This window comes from Aegilops tauschii, chromosome 3 (genome assembly GCF_002575655.3).
Source record: "Aegilops tauschii subsp. strangulata cultivar AL8/78 chromosome 3, Aet v6.0, whole genome shotgun sequence".
NCBI lineage: Eukaryota > Viridiplantae > Streptophyta > Magnoliopsida > Poales > Poaceae > Aegilops > Aegilops tauschii.
In genome coordinates this window covers 611,453,405-611,472,339 of record NC_053037.3, presented here as the reverse complement: position 1 = coordinate 611,472,339, position 18,935 = coordinate 611,453,405, and the positions used below count along the sequence as shown (strand labels likewise).

General features: G+C 49.0%; 1 protein-coding gene across 1 annotated transcript; it reads right to left on the bottom strand.

Moving 5' to 3' along the window:
* Positions 1-533: 533 nt before the first annotated feature.
* Positions 534-2,270, bottom strand: LOC109764735 (polygalacturonase-like). The gene is made up of 5 exons (XM_020323519.2): positions 1,821-2,270; positions 1,435-1,724; positions 1,094-1,322; positions 814-1,011; positions 534-575 (listed from the first exon to the last, which is right to left on the bottom strand). The coding sequence occupies exons 1-5, from the start codon at positions 2,268-2,270 to the stop codon at positions 534-536; spliced, it is 1,209 nt and encodes a 402-aa protein (XP_020179108.2).
* Between the last annotated feature and the right edge of the window lie 16,665 nt (positions 2,271-18,935).

Genomic DNA, 18,935 nt, shown 5'->3' with positions numbered 1-18,935 from the left:
GGGGGAACTGGGAGGTGGGAGGACAGACTAAAATAAATCAGACGAAATAAACCAGGCGAAGGTGGGAGGTGGGACGAAAAAAATCATGGAACGGAGACTACCAACTCACCCTTAGGAGTAGAGATTGATTTTTCCATGGCACTCGCTCGGGTTGCATTTATTTATTTCAACATATCTACTAATTCAATAAGTTTAATCTCAATCTAGGTATGTGATAATGTGAACTCATATTTCCCCGGTTAGAAGCCATTTTGATCGTTATAACATATACTACAAAACAACAGATATGCATGTTATAGGCTAAAATTAACGGTTGTTTGACATAGTTAGCAAGTTGAGGAGGCTGTCGGCAAAGATTATATAGGCCTCTCTTAATATCGGGAATAGAGAGTTAAAGCTTTTCTGCTCTTGAGAAAGTTCTAGAGTGGAGAGAGAAGTGAGGCCACTTGATCTAAAAATTTGTCAAACGGCACAACACGCCACGCCTGCAGGGTAAGCTAGATGGAATTCCGGACTTCCGTCGACCTATACGCTCACAAGTTATAACCATCAGATTTTACACGAAGATTCGCCATCTCAAAATACAAATAAAAAGTCTCAAAAAAATCAACAAGAACAACGGCGCAAAATTTATGACGTTCATTCTGGTTTAACTATGTCTCAAACAATTGAGAATTAGCAAATCCGCTAAAACTACCAGCCTGGGCTACATGTAAGGGTCGCTTTGTGATCCACCAAGCAATGATCATACTAGTAGACGAACCAGTCAAGCTAAGAGAACTCCGATCGTCAGAAGCAGCTCGGCGGTGTGACCTCTCCGGACACGGACCCGACGGCGTTTTGGCACTTGGCCTGCGCCGGCCGCTGGTGCCGGTACCTCAGCCTGATGTTCTTGAGCTTGATCCCGCTGCAGGGGTTGGTGCCGCTGCAGTTGAACTTCACCGCCACGGGCGTCGCCGACGAGCCCTTGATGTCCGTGTACGACAGGTCGCTGATCTGCACCCCCGAGCTCTGCAGGCACACACAACAACACAACTCATGATATAGTCGATCGATCACGTGTAGTTGCATGCACGTAGGGAAGGAGACGTACATTACCCGGGCAGTCGACCTTGCGGGGGCAGTAGTTCTGGTCGACGAGGATGGGGTTGCCAACGCGGTTCATGGTGACCCGTGAGAAGGAGACGTTTGTGACGGAGCCGGAGTTGGGCATCGCCCACGTCTTGATCCGCAGGCCGTTGGTCGTGCCCTTCAGCACCGCCCTGTCCACGGTCACGTTCCTCACCCCCTCCTCACCGTCCTGCCATCCCAGGCTCCCGATGCTGCCACCGTCCATCCAACGCAAACACAAAACCAATGCTATCTATCAAACGCTGCGCAAATCACAAGCAAACAAAAAAAAATGTATGATGAACTGGAAACTGAAGGTGGCACCTGATGCCGTGGCCCGGACCGCACTTGATGTCCCTGATGAGCATGTCGGAGGTGCCAGGCCCCAAGGAGATGCAGTCGTCGCCGGTGCCGATGGTGGTGTTGAGGATCCTCACGTGGTGGGAGTGGCTAGCGTGGATGCCGTCGGTGTTGGGGCTGTCGGCCGGCGCGATGATCCGGACGCCTTGGACCGTCATGCCGGTGCAGTCGAAGATGGTCATGTGGAATTCCTTGCTGTCGAGCAACGTCAGCTGCTTCACGCTCACGCCCTTGGACTGGCTAATGTCGAGCGTCTGCAATCATAAGTATGAATGGCCAACGTCGGTCATAAGGAAACTGAACCGAATCACGATGCAAAAAGAAACCAAAAAGTTCATGTCATCACTCACCCTGGGGCCTTGCCCGGCGGTGCACCTGCCGGCCTTCTTGCACGCCCAGTACTCCTGCCCCTGCCCGTCCAGCGTCCCACCACGGATCGCCAGGCCGTCGGCATGGTGGAACATGATCCACGCCCTGCTATCCACTGCCGGCGGCGCGAAGACGGTGCTATTGTTGTCAATGACCACGTCCACGCCGGCGCTCCGGCAGGGCCCCTTGAAGTAGGCCCGGCTGACTAGGAAGTTGCCCGCCGGCACGCGGAGCACCGGCCGGGAGCCGGAGCGCCCCGTGTCATTGCATGCTGCACCCCACGCGGCCAGGAACGCCCCCGCCGAGTCTGTCCCGCCGTCGGGCCTCGCGCCGTAGTCCACCACATTGTACTCTGCCGCCGTCGTCAACGCCACCAGTGCCGTCAACACCACCAACAGCAGCGAGAGCCTATGACCGCTCATCCTCCGCATGATCGGTCACATGCGTGAAACTATGATATGATGATGACGATGATTCGATCAGGTGGATAGATTGTTGGCCCAGACCCGACGCCAACTTTCTGCAATGGCAACAAGTGACGAACGATGAGCTGTGATCTCGCTTGTTGGCGCAGGTCCCTCCGACTCGACAAGTTCTTTCCGCCGAGACCGTCGAGCTTCGTTCCGATCGATTAATTTCCGAGGGAACACGCGTGTTGTAGAGTGCTGGCTTCTGGCAAGTTGCAAATAAGCTCGTAAGCTAGCTGACCAAAACGATCCGCGGAATACTCTACGCGGAACAGTAGACACGAGCTTATGGCAACAAGTTACACGTGGAGTACAAGCATATTTAAAGGAGTATGATTAGGTGATTGCACCAATCCGTTCCGGACTGAAACTGTAGGTCGTGGTTAATTCCAACAGTGCGTGACGTTCTCTTGTTTTTTCGTTCCAACCAACCAGCAAACGAACCCCTTTTCTTTTTTTCTTTTTCTCAATCTAATAATTATTATTATATGGAAAAAGGAAATGAACGGCATGCACGCACGCCCACGTAAGAGCATCTCAAACAGTGGCCGTACAAAACGCGCGCATGCGGTAAAAGTGGGTTTTAGCGCGCGGGGGGCGGTTTCGCATGCTACAGCGAGCGCGGGAAACTCAGGCGCACGGGAAAAGATCACGCGCGGCGTGCGGCGCGCTTTATAAATCCAGCGCCACCATGCCGCCGCGCTACCATGCCGCCGCGCCGGCGGGAAGCTTCGGGCTACCGCATTGTCCGCGCACGCCCCTCTGGCGCCTTCTCCGCCGAGATCCGGTCCGGCGAGATGCGCCTCGACCTCGGCACTTTCGACAGTGCCCACGAGGCCGCCTACGCGTACGACGCGGCGGCGTGGCGCCTCCGGCGGCCTCGTAGGGAGATGAATTTCCCTGAGGTGGCGACGCGGGAGCAGGCGCAGGAGCTCGCGCCTCCCCCACGGCTTTCACCGACGAGGACTGTCACGACAACTGGAGGCGGGAGCGCCTCCTCGGCATCGCTGAGATGGACGAGGAGGCCATGGCGCTGTGGCGCCAACGCTTCCCGCAAGACGTCGTCAATGAGCGCGAATTCTACGCGCAAAGGAGGGCGGAGAGGGCAGCAGAGAGAGGGCGGAGAGGAGGGTGGAGCGAACCGCCTATCGCGAGGATAGGCGTACGCGGAAGGAGGCCGCGCTCTTCAACATCGAGCTAGGAGACGCATCGACTTGGGATCAAAACAATGATCGGTATATTGACACCTTCATTACGACGTCGGAGGAGGAGGAGGGCATCACCCAGTCGGAGTCGGAGGAGGAGGACGACGAGTAGTTGAACTATGCTATGAACTATCTATGTTATCTATGTTGAACTATCTATGTATCGTTTTTCCTCTATCTATCATTGTATCAATGTATCTTGTTTTTTGCGTACATCGCGCGCTGTAGTTTAGCGCGTCTGCTTGAGCGGCGCGCACGCATAACTTTTTGCAGTGGTCGCTGAAGCGAGCGCCCCGGCGGGCTAAAAGTGGCTATTTCGGCACTGTAAACTGCTGTTAGCGTGCCGCGCGGTTGCGCGCCTGTTGGAGATGCTCTAAGAGTAGGTCTTCTTCCTCCTGGGCCCGTACGTAGGTCGTTTGTCTTCCTTTCTTCTCCCTCGAGCAGTCAAGCTCCCACCCAATTTTTATTAATTTCATGACTCGCCCGACCTTGTTCGCCGCTGGCGGGAGACGTCCACGCTAGGGACCCTGGCTTCTTGCCCAATCCCGGTTGCGTCCAGGCTAATTTGCCGCGCGCTGTCGGTCTGTCACCATTATTTAGTTTCGACATGCATGCTCCGCTGGTGTTCCATCGATTCATTTGCACGCTTCGATTTCCTCGCTTTCTTTCCACCTCATGGCTCCTCCTGCCCGCTTTCAATTCGATTCAACCTAACCTAGCTTCGCTCGCCTAGCCCGCCTACTATCCAGCCGCCGACCATGTACGGGCCGGGAGGTGCAAGATCCTTATGCAGTGAGAGATTCGCCGGTGACAACTGATCGAGGGGTAAGGAGCAAAACCACACCTCACAAGGAGAGCGTCGCCTCTCGCCGGCCGTCGCCCAAGTCCTAAGTCATAAATCACACGCTCGGGGTGCCACAGATCGTGAGGTGGCGCAAGTTAGACCGTCCTTGGCTGGATGATGGGAATCCCTAGGCTACATTTACATCAAGGGACGAGAATTAAGTGGCACGGGTTTCTCACGGGAATGGTAGACTATGTTCATCGGTTGGTTTGCTTTTGCGGCGAGCTGGACTCTATTTACTGGCCCAATACCTAGCACGGGAAAGACAATTGATAGATAGATAAATGAAGATCTATGCGATAATTCGCTTCTCTCCTAGTACTACAAGGTTGTTCATTTCTTCTTCTGCTCATCAGCTAGCCAGTGTCGAACAACTTGTAAATTTTAGACTTGTGTTCATGGTTTGGACATAACTTGTCTGATGCAATTAATTAGACCAATTTCCCCAATACCTGTTGAAGTGTAATTTAATTCCATCTGATTTGCTCGCAAAAGCACACACACCATCAGATTTCATACGTCCACTCGCTGGCGATGTTCATGAGCCATCTACAAAATATTATTCAGCTTGAAATATAGGCACCAACTGCCTGCAGATACAGCCCATGATTCCAGAGTACCCATTTGAGAGATTCATGCACACAATGTGTAACTGGAAATTTGCAGCAAAAGCTATTCAAACCTTTTTGCTCAAGATTAATTTCATTGTATTTCATTGCTTGCTGGGGACAACCCATACATAAAACAAGGATACTTTAACTTCTTTTGACACCAGCTTAGCTTCTTCTTGAGACCCAACACTTGGGCAACACCACCAGCGAGCCGGCCAAGACATTTTGTTTTATGCATGTACGCACGGATATTGTCTTTGGAGGCCGAGCTCCATGGAGCTCGGTTTTGAAAATTTTGCATTTTATCGAATTTCATATTTTCTACATTTCAAAAAATTCTGAAAAAAACACACATATACATGAAGGCATAACACACATGTGTGTAAATTTTCAGAGCAAAATTACTTGAAATGAGGGCTGTGCAAAAAAGACAAATCTGGGGTTTTTTAACACATGATACTATTCATCCTCCTAGGTCATGAATTTGTATTTTTTTTGTAAAGGTCACATTTCAACGTTTTTCATTCTAAATTTTTACACACATAGACATAACATACTTGTTTACTTGCACAACTTTTTTTTAGATTTTTTTAAACCAAAAAGTTTGAATGTTGATTTGTTTTAAAAAAAAGGCCTCCATGGCTCCCGGGAGCCAAACGTCCGCTCTCCATGTACGCACAAGAATATCAACAACTAGCACTTCACCAAGAAACAACCAGACAACAAACATCGCACACACTAATACGTCCAGCCGTTCAGCTGATGATGAAGTGGTTGATAGTGGTGATCATATAGAAATTAGGATGTCGATAGTGGTGGGCATTGGATAAACCAAATTCCCTATCTTTGTCGATGTTAGCTTGATAGCTCCATGGTACTCCTCCCTGTTTAGGCACTACTGTGATCAACGTAAAATTTCCTATGTTTGTTGATGGATATTAGGGTTGTTGTGGTTGCCTCGTACATATATATACTCACTTTTCTGAGGCTAGCCCTGAAGGGATTGCCGCTGGCGACAGTCCTTTATTTAATTTGTTTACGCGGCTATATATTACCAATGAACAGTATGTGTGTTTGTGAAAATTATAAAGTATACTATTATTTTTTGCGCCCTTTTAGACGTTTTTATGTCAACGAAACGGTACTATAGCATGTTTTTCGGTAGCACCAACTTTAGTTTGCACTTTGATAACAAAAAATGTTTTGAGAAAGTCTATCATCTTATTATATTTTTTTGAGTAATTATCATCTTATTATATAAGTAGATGAGTGGGAACACGCGCCATCAGTGATCTAGTTGTTTAGATAATTGTCACTTGGATTCTGGCAACCAATTTAGTCTTCTTCAATTAGTTTTGGACTAACCTCATTTTTTACCTCTAGCAACTCTGAAACAACATGACAGATCTTCGAGACGTTGGGTTTGATAGGCCGCCATGATTGATGAGGTAGTCGTTGAAGGCTTGAAGCTGAGCTGGTGGAACAGAACTTTTTTTTTTTGCAATAGAGTAGACATGTAGTGACTCAACAAATTATTGAACACTTGCGTGCTATGAAACGAAAGGCACACAAAGATATATCGATACGTACGTACATATCTTCGCACGACAAAAACATAATTGCATGTAACTGCCTGCCTGCCTGATCGAGCATGCCGTTCATTAGTTAGTCGGCCTTCGTAGGCGGCATGGGCATGGGCTTGAGCACGAGTCCTTGGCCGCCTGGCCTCTCCTCCATAGCGTAGGGCATGTGCATTCCGAAAAACCTTGTCCAACGTCAACAAGAAGCTGTCGGAGAAGTTGTGCCTGACGCCGCGCGGCATGTGGTGCAGGCCGTGGTGCGCAGCGCCGTTCCAGACCGACTGCAGGCGGCGTGGCAGGAGACACAGGCCGCAGTGGTTGTCGATGCCCTTGATGTTGCAGAGCGAGAGGAAGACAGCCATGGCGTGCGGCGAGGACGACAAGCCGGAGACAAGAACCGCGAGCAAGCCGCTGGCCGTGTCGTCAATGAGGACTTCGATCGGGTGGCCGTATATGGCGCCCGAACGCGTAGGGCACCACGATGCGGTGGTGCCACGAGTGGAGGTGCCGGTACAGGAACCGGTTGCGGTGCGCCAGGCGGTGCCACGCGTATCAGTATGCATCGAACACCAGCATGTTAGAGCATCTCCAGCCGTTGGCCCACCAGGAGGCGCTAAAAATCGCCCCTGGGGCGCACCAGCACAAAACGCGCGCTGGGTGTGATGCCACCCAGTCGCGGCGTCCACGGATTTTTGTGAAAATTAAAGTGCGGCATAAACATGACGCAAATTCAACCATTTTCGGCGAGTTCATACATATTTCGGCAAGTTCAAACCAAATTCAACCAAACACGGCGAGAGTTCATACATATTTAAAATATTTTACAAAAAATAAAAAAACACACTACTGGGCCCGCCGTCTCCCTCGCCTCGCCGCTCGTCGCCGTTCTACATGCCGAGGAGGTTGTAGAACCGCATGTAGTCGCCGCCGCCGTCGTCGTCGTCGTCGCCGCCTCCGCCGCGGCCGCCGTCCCTGCTGCAACCCTCCCCTGGTTGGCGCGGCGGGTTGGACGGTCCGGCGGCGTCCTCGTCGTCGTCGCTGTCGAGGATCACGACGCCGTGCTCGTCCTCGTGCCCACGCTTGCGGGCGGCGATCTCCTCCAGGGCCCGGCGCTGCCGGACCATCTCGTCGCGGAGGTAGTCGTCGCGCGCCCACCGTAGGGCGTCCTTGTCGGAGAAGCCGCGCCGGGCTAGCTCCTCGTACTCCGGGGGGAGGCTGGGCTCCGGTTTGGGCGCGACGAGGACGAGGCGGCCAGAGGCGGGGGTGGAGTCGGCGATGCGGACACCGGAGCTGCGGGTGCGCTGGCTGACAGGCGTGTCCTGGGGCTCCGGCTTGACGGGGCGGAGGCAGGGAGAGCCGGTCGACCGACCGGATGAGGTGGAGGACGCCCCGGGGTCCATGTGCCTCGGCGTCCACGAGCTCCCACGGCGGCGAGAGAAGGACGGGGGCTCGGGGTACTCCAGCCTCGGCGTGTTGCCGCCCTCGATGTACTCGAGGACGGCCTCCAGCGTGCGGCCGGGCACGCCCCACCATCGGCGCCGCCCCGCGGAGTTGAGCCTGCCGGAGGGCACGACGCCATTGCTGGCCTCGAGCTGCTCGGCGTGACGGCGGCGGAAGTACGGCTCCCAGAGCGGGCTGTCGGGGACGTAGCGCGGCCCCTCCCTCGCCGCCCGCGACAGGGAGGCGCGGATACGCACAATCTCCGCACGCCGCGCTGATTCTCCATGCCCCGGGCACCCGCATGTCCGGCGGGACCGGGTACTCGGCCTCGGAGAGGAGCCAAGCTTCGTCCTCGTGAAGGTGGCGGCGGCCGAAGCCGTTCGCCGCCGCGCCGTCGCCTGGGAATCGTTCGGCCATTTCTTTGAACTGGGACGGCGAGGGGAGAGGGAGGAAGGGGAGAGAGGGCGCGTCGGCGGTGGAGACTCTGTGTGTGCCACCGGCGCGCTGGGGTCGGCTTATATAGGCGGAGACGCCGCGAGCACGCGTGGCCGCCGCGTCTACGCGTGGCATGCGCGGGGACGCGCGTCGTCACGCCTTCACTGCGCCGCCCGTGAGGCATCAATGGCGGAGGCTGACCGGCGCGGCAGCTTTGGCATTGATTCGCCGCGGGCAACGAGGCGATGAGGATGACGAAGCGGCGAGAAGCGAGACGAGTCGTTGGCAAGGAGGGCCCACGGCTCTTTCGCGCCAAAAACGATTCGCTCGGCGCCCCCGAGTGCCCCCCAGCACGCCGGGTTCGGGTTGGGTCCGCCGGCGCCAATTTCGGCCCGAGCAGGTGAAAATTGGGCCCTTGGGGGCGCGACTGGGCCGATTTTTTGGCGCCGGCGGCCGAAAAGTCGCCTGGGGGGCCTTGTTGGGGGCGCGGCTGGAGATGCTCTTAGGTTGATCTCTTCCCGATCGAGCCCAACGGCTCGACGGACCCTTGACTCGCTCCCTGATCGGGGGAGCCCAACCCAACTGGGTTGTGGGCCCCTGTCGCGCCGGCTATAAGAGGGAGGTGGGGGCCACTAGGGCACGCGCGCCAAAACAGAACAACGCCCACCTCGCTAACCTCATCGATCAAGGAAAGCCGGTCAGCGATGGGAAGCCCACCGCCACCAGCAATACTCTCGGCCATCACCAGCCACTTCAGTGTCAACCTCTACACCGACCGTTGCTGCCCGTGCGCAGACCTTCACCGACGAACCAGCGATGGCCGGAAGGCTGAGGTACACACACAAACAGATCATAGACAAATGCATAGACAGACCACAGATAGTTCGATCTACTCCGAAACCCTAGCCTAGTCGATCCAATGGTTCAACAATGGAATAAGAGGCTGCTCTAGGCTTGGTTTTGGGTAGAAACAGAGAGCAGGGACCCTCCCCTTACCAAATCGGATCGCATCCGAACCTTAAAAAAAACTCTTGAATCCCTTCACAGAAAAGTGCGCCGCCACTAAGCCGCGCAGTTCCTCTCGATCCCCACACGCATCGACAAGCCGAGGTGCAGGGACAAAGAACCACCCCTTTTGGGGCAAAGGGCACCGCCACCGAGCCGCTTGACGGCGGCGCGCTCTCCTTCGGGAGCTCGCGCGCGCCGGCAAGGGGATCTGTGGGGCGCCAGCCACTCCATCGACAGGCCGCCATCGTGCAGAAGGGGACTGCGGAGGTTGCATCGCAGCCGCGTTCATTGAAGAGAAAGGATGGAAAGAGGTGGAAAGAGAACGGGGAAGGGAAAGGAGGTGCTGGCGCGGCGCGGTGGATCCGCCGCCGTTGGCGGCGGCTGGGGAGGGCGGCCGGGGCGCTGCCCTTGTGTCCGCCGTCCGATGGGAGAGAGAGAGACGAGGCAAACACGAATGAAGGGTTTCGGGTCGGGGGATCGCTGTCCCGATTTTCTTGAGACGAAAAGTGCGGTGGTCCGTCTGATCTAGATGGACGGCCACGATCAAAAACCTAGATCCGACCCGGGCCAGTGGGCCGAAAGAAAGGGGGGTACTGGGCCGTGTGGCCAGGCCGCCACCGCTCGCCCGCCTCTGGGCCTTTGGGCCGAAAGGCCGTCTGACCAGGCCGCAGCTGCGGAGCGCCCGCCTCTGGGCCTTGTGGGCCGGGAGGCGCTGTCGCGAGCGCGCTGGGCCGTGGCCGGCGCGGCCAGCAGTTTTTCCTTTTATCTGTTTCTTTTGCCCAGTTTTATACAGTTTTTCTATTCAAATTGTCCAAAGAAAAGTTGTCTAGAAAACAGAAAAGTAGAAGAATTTGTTTCTGAAAATAATAAAGTCCATGAATTTTTTATTCATGTTTTCCGCTGCAAAATAAATAAAAGTGCTCTTTTGAAAGAAAAAGAAAATTCTTCTGAATAGAATATTGTAAAGTTTCCGCTGCAAAGTAAAAGTTTTATCCTCCAATTAAATTGGAACCAACGGGAAAATTTAATTGGAAGAACGTTTTTCTGAGAGAAGTTTTTTCACTTGTGGGTGAAATCAGATTCAGATAGCTTCTGCTATGACAGTAGAAAGATAATTGATTAAAGTTTAATTATGGTATTGTTATTTTCTGACCAACGTTGATGATGACAATATTATTATTCAATGAGTCTTGTAGTTAAAAGTTCAAATCTCTGATAAATTTTGTATCAAAGTGACCAATTTTCAGAGAATTTGATAAAGATTGAGAAATGTATATTGCTAGTTTTCCGCTGCAATAAAGTTGATAATGATGATTATTTTCTTAGCAAAGTTGCTTATTAGAAATTTTATCATCACATTATTTATGAGTTATATGCGTTATTTCCATTTCTGCCCAACGGTGATGTGGAATTAATGTAAAAAGGTGATGTTTTATTCTATTTCTGTCTAACGGTGATTTAGAATATAAAAAAGGTTTAAAAGTCTAATGTGCATATCATTAACCAGACCAACGTAGGGTTATTTTTATGCTCATTATTGTTGATTATTGGCTAAGTTTTCTCAGACTAAAAGTTTTCCATGCTTTCATTCGTGAAAGCGAATGGCTGGGTACTTATGACCCAAAAGATGACCAGGAAAGGTCATAACGTGAGGGAGTATGTTCTCTCTAAAGAATGGCTTCAAAAGAAAAGAATTCTTGGATATTAATCCAAGAGAAGAAAACAAATAGAGATTTTTCAGTCAACATGATTTGAGATGAAACAAGCATCATGCATGTTTAATTTGACCAACGCCGGATCAAGCATATGTGTCAAAGAGTATTAGGATTTATTCCTAAATTTGATGATTGAATAATAAAGTCAAAAGAGTCAATTCTTGCATTATGTCCCTTACAGGGAATTACCCGCATAGCGGGAGAAGATGATTATGATAAAACCCGCATGGCGGGAAAAGTCTGGGAAAATACCTGCGTAATTAACGGGGTAAAGTTGACATATTATTATGTCAAAAATCTCGTATGGCGGGAGAAATTCTGGCAAAGGACTTATCCTGTATGATAGGAGAAAGATATGATGACTCATGTGCTTTTAATGTGTCCCACTCTGGGAGAAAAGTATGGAGTAGCTATTATATTTTCCTAGTATCGACCGTACACCTTATGTGTAATGCTCATTAAGCACTCAATAAATCCAAATATAATAAAAGTTATAGACGAACCTAAAGATAAGAATGATATGCAAGTGTGACTTGCAAAAGTACTAATGATAAAGAACTCTGTTGAGTTTCTGAAATGGAATGAGGAAAGAGTACTCCCATACTAGTTAAAAGATAACTTCATTTTGTATGAAGAGATAACTTCATTTTGTATGAAGTAATCTGATGAATGAAGTAGATAATCGAAGTTTCCTCAATTCACAAGAGTTATCAATGGTTTTCGAAATTGTGGCAGAAAAGTTCTTGCCACATTTCGAGGGGGAGAAAGAAATATGAGATAAATTAAGAATGATGAAACTCCCCTATACTTTGGATAATGTGATGAAGAATGTGATCGTCTAGGGGAGTACGACGGTCATATTAATACCCCTAAAGAAAAGAAATAGTTGTATTTCTGGATCTTTTACAGTTCCGAAAGCAGAGTAAGGAATACTAAGACGGTGCTTAAAGTGCCATAAAGAAGAAAGTTTTAACAGAATAAACCCAAATTATAAAGTTTAAAGATACGCCTTTTTTAGTGAAGATGGAGTAATCTGGGGGAGCATGTTGTATGACCTATACAACACATGTTGTTAGCTCTATAAAGGATGAATGATTAAACATGGATCTTGTGATACAGGTCCCTGTAAAACCTATTGCCTCTTGGAAATGAAAGACTATAGAATTAGTTTGCCTCTTGCAATGACAGAGCAACAACATCCCCATATGAAAGAAGTGCCAGTTCGTCAGACACTGATGGTCTCAAGGAATGAGAAAATCAGATACTTCTGATTACTATAAAGTCTATGTTAGTGAAATTCAAATGGAGGTTGATCCTACCTCATTTAAAGCGCTCATTCGAGCTTTGAGAAGTGTCTGCTTATCTAAATGATAAGAGACTATGTGAGATGAAATGAAATTGGTGAATCCCGACGATGTTTGGGACTGATGAGTAATTTCCAATGGAGCCAAAACAGTAGGTTGTAAAGAGTCTACAAGGACAATGTGACTCCAAAGGAAATATGTAAAGGTGTAAAACGCGACTTAAATCGAAAGGTTTTTGCGCGTTTTGCACTGAATAGATTACAATGAGTGTTGGTAGCACATCATGATCTGAGTTACATCAGATGAAAGATATGATGATCTGAGTTACATCAGAGATGAAAGTAAAGAACACAGGGGATACTGCCTGAAGAAGTCTTTTATGGACTAAAGCAATCAAATGTTGTTTTGGGTTAAAGAAAATGAGAGGACAATTGTATTCGTGCAAAGTTATAGAATGGGAAATTCATTTCCTAATCCTGTGCATGTGGATGACATCCTACTTGCTAGTGGTGATGTCAACCTACTGCAGGAGGAGAAAAGAAGTTCTTGTCCTCAAAGTTCAAAAGAATGTTCTCGGTAGAGTGTCTCTCGTTATAAGTATCAAGATTCACGAAGAAAAGAATAAAAGGGGGTATTAGGGATGTCGAATGGACATGCTAAGAAAGGTCTCTAAAGTATGCATGTGAGAAAACCTACGCCTTTTCTTATAGTCAAGGGTAATGGAAGTGGAAACTATGGTGTTCGAAAAGTTGATGAGAAAAGATTGAAAACGGATATGGTGCCATATGCTTCAGCTGTTGGAAGCTCAATATATTACCCTGACACAGTCCACGTATCCGGGTTGTTTTGGCAATGTCTAGTCCATATATAGACCACTAGAATGGAGTCAAAGATATCGGCCTCATGTTGAAAGAAATAAATCCTCTCCAAAGATTGTGAGTACAAAGACAGGACTTGTGAAATGTATAGCGAATCCACAATTGTCGCTAACTTTCGCACATGGAGTTTTGGTGTGGAAAAAGCTCCAATGAATGAAACAATTATCATCAATGTGATGCAAAGATATGTTATAGCTTGATATGAGGCTGAGGGACAGGCAAAATGGTTAAGGAGACCTGTACCCGGAGTTGATAATGGTTGAAAACAGCGATAACCATTTTTAAGTTTTTCGCTCCTATGAAAACGAGTCAAGTGTTGATGCCAAACACACTGACACAGAGTTATGCGTTGTAAAGGAAAAAGTCCGGAATTATGTAGAAATGCTTGAAGCATAAAAGCAACAGACAAGTGTTTGCAGATCTGCTTATTAAAGGCTTACCGCCCAGTGTGTTCGGAGAACACACAGTCGACATGGGTTTTATGGTATAGTCTAAGATTTCCGGACAATAAAGGGCCCAAGGTTAAAGAATTTGTTTCAAAACAGAAAGGTACGTTGTGGCTGTCTGATTCTATCGGCAATTGAGCTGTGACGATGAAACATGTTCTATGTACCGATATGTGATGAAACAAATAAACTAGAAAATATAAGGTTAAAAGTAAAGTTGAGATCAAAGGGGAGAATGTTAGGTTATTCTCTTCCCGATCGAGCCCAACGGCTCGACGGACCCTTGACTCGCTCCCTGATCGGGGGAGCCCAACCCAACTGGGTTGTGGGCCCTTGTCGCGCCAGCTATAAGAGGGAGGTGGGGGCCACTAGGGCACGCGCGCCAAAACAGAACAGCGCCCACCTCCCTAACCTCGCCGATCAAGGAAAGCCGGTCAGCGATGGGAAGCCCACCACCACCAGCAATACTCTCGGCCATCACCAGCCACTTCACTGTCAACCTCTACACCGACCGTCGCTGCCCGTGCGCAGACCTTCACCGACGAACCAGCGATGGCCGGAAGGCTGAGGTACACACACAAACAGATCATAGACAAATGCATAGACAGACCACAGATAGTTCGATCTACTCCGAAACCCTAGCCTAGTCGATCCAATGGTTCAACACAGCATGGCCACCGCCATCCGAGCCGCCGCCGTCACGTACGAGCCACCAGAGGCGCCCTTCGTCGTTGGGCCTTTTCCTCCTGTAGCCTGTGTATAAGCATGACGGTCAGACGACGCACTCATGTACTACGTGGATACAGCAAGTGGCGGTCAAGTACCGGTACCATGGCGAGCAGAGCGACGGCGGCGACCTACATGAGGTGCTGCGCGAGGACGTTGAGGACACCATGTTCTTGCTATCTTCCTCGTCCTTGGTGTTGAGCCTGTACTTGTCCATTAACCGTGCATGCCCCAGCGCCATGTGCACGCCGGAGTAGGCCCAGTACACTATGATGGGCACCACGCCGGCCACAGCTTCCTCGGAGAACCTCGACATCTCCATCTCAATCTTCTCTCGTGGTTGTGTGCGTAAACCTAGCACGATTTCCCTTTATTTATATACACCTGAGAAGTGAGAGCCCATGTGCATGCATCAGTGCATGGCACGGCTCAGCAAGCAAGCCGTTTGAACTCAGCAAGCAAGCATGGACGACTGTCTTGCGTACAGTTGCCATTTTTTATCGTCGAGAAGCCTACATGCGTGCACGGGTGCAGTTAAATGGCATCCCCTCTTATCTTTTCCGCCACTTTAATTAGTCAACGAACGGGGGCAGAGGATTGCGAGAAAGGTTCATTCACTTACAAAAGAAGTTGTTTTAAAGAGACGGGAAAGATATCTGCGTTGGATGGTACACGCACATCCGGAATAGCAAACAGAGCGGTGGCGTACATGCTTCACGGCGACATACTCCTATGGCTATGGATGAGCTCGGGTTCAACGGGTCTGGAGGTGAAAGACTCGGATCCGCTGCCCGCCATGCCGGAAACGGCCGGACGGTGCCGGAGACGAGCTTGGGTGGCGAACGGGAGTGGAGGGGAGTGGAGTGAAGTGGCTAAAGTTTGGTCTGCCGGCGGATGGGGAGAAATATATGTGGGATTGGGTGGGCCACCGAGGGCCGGGGCCGACATGGCGGGCATGCCCAGGCATTACCGGACGCCCCATATCCGCCTCATATTTGTACTGGATATGAGGGGTGCCGATCAGCTCGAACATTTGAGGCCCGTTTGAGGCGCCCGACTGTGTCGAAATTTCATGACCGGACGGCGTTTGAGAAGAGTTTGGGGTGCCCGGCTGTAGATGCTCTAACTCTAGCAGAATCCCGGTATGTGCAGCCGCCATATACTTCCATAAAACACGCACTGCTGAGTTGACATGCAAACTCAAGGTCTCTTCGAAGTCCCTTCGCTCCACGACTCTGCTCCCGGAGTAGGTAGAGCTGCAGCTAAAAATCACAAAGCGAGGAAACAGGTGCTCCGCGGATCCTGCGATTTTTGGAGCTGGTGGGTAGCCGAATAGCTCCTCAGAGTCAGACATCATATTTCAGCCTCTAAAACAAAACCAGTCGACATATCTCAGCCTTTAAAAAAATCATTTAATAACTAGGATTAAATGTTTCCTATCATATCAAAAGCAAGCATGCACACATTCTTTGTAAACAGGTTGCATGAACAAAAGGTAAAACATTCGACCAATATGTACAAATCACATGTCATTGGCTCCAACGTGTGCACCGTCTCCTTCTCCAGTGTGTGCACAATCTCCATCATCCCTTCCTCGTGTGTGCACCATCTCCTCCTCGGGCGTGTGCAGTCCTCCTTGCGATCCTAGAATACATGAACTCCACCCACGTGAACTCTCAAAATGATCTTGCTATTGGATCCATGTCATACGGATCCAACATGATGAATTGGTTTTACTCTGCTATTCTGGCCTGCGTCAACCAGTCCTCCTCAAGTTTGGGCTTATACGCCTCTGTCTCTTCCTTCTGCCTTGTGCTTTCTTGAATAACATCTCACGGAACCTTGCAGGGCACGCAGGTGTGGGGGCACACACCTGCCCAGCCGTGTCGGCCGCTAGATTGCCACGCGAACCGCAATGTCGTTGGATCCTGCATGAGGCCACAACAAGTTTGAAGTTTTAATTTCTGAAACTTATGATTTTGTCGGTACCAAGTTTCAGAAGCTAAAACTTAACAAAGTTTCTAAAACTCATCAAAACGTATTGAAAATGGATCTCATTTGAAAGCCCTCATCACCAAAAACACGAATATGCAAACAAAACTTAATTTGGACTTTTGATTCAAAATATATGAAATGTTGAAAATAAAAGGCCAAAATAAAAAGGGAGCTGCATACCCCCGCCCTGCGTGGTACAAATCCGCTCCCTTAACATCTCACCTTGCTCTTTTCTCTTGTAACTTCTCGTCCATATCTATTTTCCTTGCTTCCTCTTCTTCATGTATTCATTCCTTGACTTCATCAAGTCATTGATCTTGTTTTTCACTGCCTCCACCTCCCCTTATCTCTTGAGCATCTCTTTCGATCCATCCCTTCCATCGGGACGATCCACGCTAGGAGCGGGAGTGGGACTTAGATACCCTTTCCTCTCCATCACAATCATCTTCCTCACTGCCGTCCAACTCCATGGAGGAATTGTTCCATGACTACCCATGTTTCGGAGTAGCCTTCCTCAATTTTCCACTTCACATTCACTAGTAGAAAACAGGGCTTTGGTCACAGGGCAGTATTCACATTAGTCCCGGTTCAGTCACGAACCGGGACTAATGTGAGCATTCGTCCCGGTTCGTGCGGCTAAGGCATTAGTCCCGGTTCACCTAGGCCCTTTAGTCCCGGTTGGTGCCACGAACCGGGACTAAAGGGTGCGATGCCCATTAGTCCCGGTTGGTGCCACCAACCGGTACTAATGGGCTTTGAAGCATTAGTACCGGTTCATGGCACGAACCGGTACTAAAGGTCCCATTTTCAAACTCTACCCCCCCCCCCCCCCCCCCCCGACCGCCTTTTCAGTTTTAGAAAAAACAAAAGAAAATGATGGAAATGAAAAAATAAAATAAAATAAGTTTCCCATGTGATATGTGGTCTAGTTGTTGGGAAAGTTTACAAATATGAATTTCGACTTTATTTGCGAAATCTCTCTGGAATTTGTAAAATGGGCATAACTTTTGCATACGAACTCGGATGAAAAAGTTTTTTATATGAAAATCATTTACTCGAAAAGTTACATCCGAATTTAACATGGGGAACCCCGTTAAACATTTTCAAAATCCTCAAAAACCTAACAGAAAAAAAGTTACGGGGCTTTTAAGATCTAGAGTGGAAAAAATCGAAAAAAAATCAAACTTACTAGTGGCGCACCATTTGCTAGGTGCGCCACTAGTAACAGAAAAAAATATAGTTTCAATTTTTTTTTGGAAAAAATCTGGTCAAACTGTGGTCAAACAATGGTCAAACTAATTATTTCTAGAATATTAGTGTTACTAAATAATTATTTCAGTTATTTTGAATTTTGGTTAAATCTGGTCAAACTGTGGTCAAACTAATTATTCAAGAAATATTAGTGTTACTAAATAATTATTGTTTTTTAAAACAATAGTTTCAAACTCAAACAGTGAAATGTGTCACTTCATGCTCAAGCAAAATTCCTGAGGGTTAATAGGATTGACATCTTACTATTGTCAGGAAAACAACAAGTGCTAACTTGGAAACGAGGGAGAATAGAACCCGGAAGTTAAGCGTGCTCACGCTGGGGGAGTGGGAGGATGGGTGACCGTTCGGGAAGTTAGATGATTTGGAATGATGAGGGGTGATTAGAGATTAGAGGATAAATTGAGCAGTGATGAGGGGTGATGATTAGAGATTAGAGGTTAAAATAATTCAAAAATTTGAAAATAAAAAAAAATTCAAAAAAATCATAAAATTTCCTTTAGTCCCGGTTGGTGTTACCCGATTGGTGTTACCAACCGGGACTAAAGGTGGAGCTCCACGTGGCCGCGGCCTTTAGTCCCGGTTCGTGTAAGAACCGGGACTAAAGGGGAGAGGCATTAGTAACGACCCTTTAGTCCCGGTTCAAAAACCGGGACTAAAGGGCCTTACCAACCGGGACAAAAGCCCCTTTTTCTACTAGTGATTGCCTTCCAAGACATTCCAACAATGTTGGAGAGGCCAAACGATTTTCCCTTGGACTTGGCCATTTGAAGGTGCCTCTCTTTGGATATATTATCCTACAGCATACCAATGCTTAAATTGATGAAAATGCTCAAAGTGATGCAAATGTGGCAATCAAAAAACAAGAGTCCTCACATATTGGTTAACGGTGACAATGCTAGGAGGAGCGTTCTTCACTTGGTCCAAACAACCTGCCATTGGTTGCATTTCTTCAATCGGTTTATGAGAGATTTGATGGCATGGTTTGATTTATGCCTAGGGTATTGGTGGAAACACTCTGGATGTGCCTCCAATTGTTTGCACTTGTTTGATCTTTTCGAGCGACCGCATCAAGAGTGATGTCTTACCAAGCCCTAACAAGAGCAACATCATCTTCCGTGGTGTAGTATGCAGCTCAAATTGCTTTCTTCGTCGACAAACTAGAGGATTGGA